This window comes from Alligator sinensis, unplaced genomic scaffold (genome assembly GCF_000455745.1).
Source record: "Alligator sinensis unplaced genomic scaffold, ASM45574v1 scaffold138_1, whole genome shotgun sequence".
NCBI lineage: Eukaryota > Metazoa > Chordata > Crocodylia > Alligatoridae > Alligator > Alligator sinensis.
The window spans coordinates 4,855,162-4,860,410 of record NW_005841862.1 but is presented as its reverse complement, the minus strand read 5'-3'; the positions used below and the strand labels follow the sequence as shown (position 1 = coordinate 4,860,410).

Sequence of the window (5,249 nt, the reverse complement as noted above, 5' to 3'; positions counted from 1 at the left end):
CTGTTGCAGCAGAAAACTTTTGCTGTGCAAGAGACTCTCATGTGGCGGGAAAATTCCACCGTGCCGAGGCACTAAAACCATTGGGTTGTGACAAAAATCAACTCCCTTAAAAGCACCAAAAAGCCCTGCTGAAGTGCCCAATCTATAGACGCTCCAGAATCACGTCAAACTAACGTGCTACTTCTTCTGGTAAAGCATAGTGGGGGGTTTCCCCACATCTGCAAACAGCCATTTACAAGATGCAGATTGTGTCAACCAAATTTAGAGTTTCCATCTCACCAAAACATTTTTTTAAAAACCTACAGAAATATATGCATGCATAAAAACTAAACTTTGCACAGTGGAAGGTTGACATTTTCAAAAATTAGCACAAAAATTCTTACTTTAAAACAAATTTGCTCCCAAGATAAAAGTAAGCAGATTAAATATTCACTTTAAAGTGAAGTCTGACAAAGTTAAAATCCATTAGAAAAATACCCTATGTAATTGAAAATACTTCCCCAATATTACCCAAAGACCAGGCCCTTTAAATTCCACAGTACACCAGATTAAAAATAAACAAAAATAATCCCTAATTTCTACATCTTGATATAATTAAATACCATGTTTACTTGAACAGAAGACAACCCTGATAATAAGACAACCCCCCCCAAATAATTTAAATATGGAAAACATATACATTTGATATAATTTTCCAGGTATAAAATCTAATTATTGGAGGTTTGCCTAAATTTTGCCCTCCTCCCACTGCTATAGAAGGGAAAATAAAACTGGGGAGTCAGGTAGCCCCAAGACGCTGCTTCCCCCCAGCTTTTTATCCTGGCAATGCCTTCCTCCCATGTCAGACGCTGCTCTCCTGGAGCACATGGAAGCGAGGAGCAAATTTGTAAGCAATAACCTTGAAACTAAATACGGCTGTAGTTATTTGCATATAGTACCCATATACTTAATTCATCAAGAACTGATGCATGTTACCTTTTTAAAAAAAATAAAAAACTGCTGCAAGCTTTAAGACAGGTACTCCATAAACACATTTTTGAGCATATGCATGATATTAATCCAAAGCCAAAGGCTTGTGATTTACTACATAGTTCATTGGGTTGGCCCCACCAGAGTCAAAAGCATGTCAAGCCATGGTGACCCCTCAGCTCAGCACTGCTCAGTATGTGTGTGTTCTCCAGATACTCCCCCACAAAGGACTGGCATGGTAATTAGCCCCTGCTCATGACTGAAACTAGGTGTTCTTGTCATGAGTCCTTTTCCACAAATTTATATGCAGATGAGATGTAGGGCAGCCTGGTCCAGCTTCACCTCATTGAGGGCAGGACCACACTAATCATATGCACCAGGCTGAGAGAGGGGTGATAGAGGGATGCTGGGTGAACTATTTGGGGTCCCATTTCATGATGTTTGCAAGGCATTTAAGGCCAGTGAAAAAACAGGAATCACTGGAAATGAGAAAGGCTCAGCTCAGCTTTGGGAGTGAAAAATAAAAATGTATGCAATGCCACAGCTCACCATGACATGGAAAAGAGTTGGCTACTATATATGTTATTCAGATGGACTGTACTAACCCATCTTTGTGGCAGTTCCCATCAGCATATTTGTCTAATATGGGCATGTGTTTTATTGTCATGCTCAATGTTGGCTGCATTTAATCAACTTCATAGTTGGTTTCTATTGCTAAGAATATGCTGCTTTTGTCAGCGGTTTAATATTAGACAATGTATTTAGTGAGATTTCCCCCAACTGGCCTGGGGGAAAATGTCACTTATCTTATAATCACATGCAAGGAAAAAATCTCTTTTGCATTTGAGTAAATATGGCATGTATTCATTTCTTTTTGCAACTAATTCAATGAAGAACTTAAGATGTCTCTGCTACTTTATTGTGCTACACCCACCACTGAGTTCTTACATAGAGATTTGACTGGTAAATCTCAAAGGAATTTACTGATTAACTACATTTTACATAAGGGAAAAGTCAGGAACAGGGAGGGAACTGAGTTGAGCACCATTTCCCATCACACCAATAGCAGAGCGAGGAATAGAACCCAAGTCCCAGTCCAATACTTGCTCCCTTAAATTCAGGCAGTGACATTGCTGGTCATCTTTATAGGTTTTACTGTTCACAACCCTTTAAGTAAGCGAAGTCACTACCTTCCAGAGATTTCTCCAAGCTGGCTACAATTTTCAAAATTATATCATCGTATAGGTTTATAATTTATTTATATTTTGGAGCCTTTTTAAACAACTATGTTACCATAAGCAACCCAATAACAGCGATTGAGAAGACAATTTAATATGTCTTGTAGTACTAGATTTTTTAAAAATCTAGACACATCTAAGTCCAAAACTTCAAGTTTTTGCCCTACTGAAAACATCAAGACTTAAGAAAATGCACATAAAAAATATACTGCATATAAATCCAACCAGGTAATATTAAGAAAAATCTCAAACTAAAATAAATCCAATACCTCAGGTGTTAATTTAGTTTCTCTAATTGCTTTCTTTTTGTCATCTTTAGCATCTCTGCCTTGGGAGGAAGAACGACGTCTCCCTCTTGCTGGCCGGCCAGGAGACCGAGATCTTGATCTGCTACCACCACGTCTAGAAGGAGAGCTTGAATTGCTTTTCCTATGCTTAAATGCTGATACTGACTGAAAGAAACAGGAAAAATTTCAAAGGTTATGACATGAAGGACGAAAAAAGCTTCAGGTTCATTTTACCATCTTCGGTCTATAAATCAGACTTTCACACTACAGTCATTTTTCTGTTATTTGTTAAAATGCTTACATCATTGAAATTCATCTGTAATAACTGTGACAATTCTTCAACGTTTGTAATAAATGTAATTACTCAGAAAGGGGCTCAACTATCATCCCTAGTGACTTAATTGCAATGGAGACCATGGAAATGCAAGCTTCCCTACTCAGCTAACGTCACTCAAGGCTGATCTGGAGGAACAGCCTGATTAATATTTAGCCTCAAGTCTTCCATTTCTAGCTGAGTCCTGAGCAGTTGTACCAAGAGATATATTTGATTACCTCTCATCTTCACCATTATAAATTTAGTTGCAGTAGAGGCTGCAATGATATAAAAGTAAGAGAGATCTCTACCCTAGCAATAGCAAAGATCAAGGTGACTAGTTAGATCTGTCAACTATCTACCCTAGATTTTGAAGCATTGTTGACACTTCTGAAGATCAGCAAGGTAGACAGTACTGCCCTGAGAAAACTTCTCATACACTCCAGAGCAGTTATTCCAGAGAATAGATGTGGGCAATGGTCTTCTGTCCTCAGGGCCCTCACATGGGAGTTCAACAGGGCTCCATTTTATTTCCCCTATTCAAAGTGCACACAGGGCTGTTGGGAGGCAGATACTACAACAGATTGAGAATGCTAGCAACTCCCGCATCACTTTTTGTCCTAAGTGCAGCTACTGCAGTCAATGACTCCTTGCCATATCAGATCATACAACTGGATTTAGGTGCTGCCAAATCCGGCCCACAAGCCAAACCTGTGCCACTCATCTGGTCCACAAAACCAGAAGACTAGGTACCACTGCACTATGCTATCTGTATTACCACCTCAAGCACAGAATTCCAAGTACTAATATACTGCTTGTGTTACACAGCTGAAGACAGACAATACATGTCTGGGAAAACCACTTCTTAGGCCTTTACATAATCTTTTACAGAATACCTCTAAGAATGGAGCCTTAGTATCTTAAGCAGACTATCATCAACTAAAAAGTACACACATCTAAAATGGTGTACCTTTTATCTGTATAATACTATAATTGAAAGCTTTATTTATCCAGTTTACTTAATATATTTGACAGTACTTTGAAGACAGTTCTAATGTTCTGCTGATATCAGTTACACTTCCTATGTCATGCACTCACATGAGGATATCACATTCAAGAGAATCCCATATGCAGGCTCTTCATAAAGGTGTATGCCAGTATCAGCAAATGAAATAAATTTGAAACAACAAACAGGTATGCACAGAGAGAGTAAGGATATTTAAGACTTTAAATATCATGTCCCCACTATAGAGTGTTATCACAAACTTTTTTTTTTTTTTTTTTTGGGGGGGGGCTTGGTGGTGGGAGGTGGGGGGGAGGGGCGAAAAGAAATGCCAATTGTTTTTATCAACACAAACACACATTAACAACGTTTTAGTTAATAGCTTTGTAAGCAGTACCAAAACAGTTTTGGGGTACAATCCTCCTGTGGGAGTTCTTGCAGAAATGAACCTTCATTTTCTAAACATACAACCAGTTTTCAAAACACAGAATAGGATCAAGTTTCTTAAAAATTTTAGGAACATTTTGAATTTCTTAACCAAGGTTTCAAACAAGAAACAGTGATTATTTACAAGCAATTACTTATAAACCAAAAGTATTCTACTATAGAGCAAAAATAAAGTTAGAGAGACAAATTTATGAAGGACAAGTCCATTGGGAGTTATTAAACAGAACAAACGGGGACATATCCTGACATTCCTAAACCAATGATGTTTGATGCCAGGGAGGGTCTGACAGGAGATGAATCATTCTAAACATGACAATTCATATACTCTCCTTCTAAAGCACCTACTACTCTGGAAGGAGGCAGATACTGGGCTAGATGGACTAATGGTCTGGACCCAGTATGGCACTTCTTATAGTTACCCAACTATTATAAACTTAAGTTTTAGTTCTGAAGAAATCAGTATAGTAGACTTTGATTCTAAATACTGTTGACCGTGAAGGAGTACTCACCTTTATATCACTTTCTTTCAACTCAAGCTCAGTTCCATCTTTGTATTTAACAGTATAAAGGTGAGTGAGGTCATCGTAGCTAGTTATCTGTACTTCATAATAGAGGACACTTCCAGGCCAACGACCCATCACCACATCACCATCACCAAATTTTCTGTGTGGCATTTTCCAAAATGAATCTTTAAAAAAAGAAAGAAAGAAAGAATGAAAAACTTGGCTTTCATTTCCATCACTCTTTAAGTATTGTACGGTATCACCATTGCAATAGTCTTTTTTTAACATAATATAGTTAACTTGTATATTGGATATATTACTTGCAGATGCTAGAAAGGCTACTTCAAAAAAACATTAACATTGCAAAATAATATCAAATATTCAAAAGCCAGGGAACTCCACATTTTTGATTGCCTGTGAAATCTTTATTTGTGCCTACCCTCAACTTAAGCATGTGTCACGTGATTTTTAATTACATGACTATGCATT

At 37.8% G+C, this 5,249-nt stretch overlaps 1 protein-coding gene across 1 annotated transcript in view; it reads right to left on the bottom strand.

Annotated features, from left to right (window-relative positions):
- Positions 1-4,945, bottom strand: part of LBR (lamin B receptor) — a 28,481-nt gene extending 23,536 nt beyond the window's left edge. Inside the window, exons 1-2 of the mRNA XM_006016577.3 lie at positions 4,767-4,945; positions 2,477-2,659 (exon numbers count right to left, since the gene is read on the bottom strand). Coding sequence (XP_006016639.1) covers positions 2,477-2,659; positions 4,767-4,931 — 348 coding nt within the window. The 5' untranslated portion in view covers positions 4,932-4,945. The remainder of the gene's footprint in view (positions 1-2,476; positions 2,660-4,766) is intronic.
- Between the last annotated feature and the right edge of the window lie 304 nt (positions 4,946-5,249).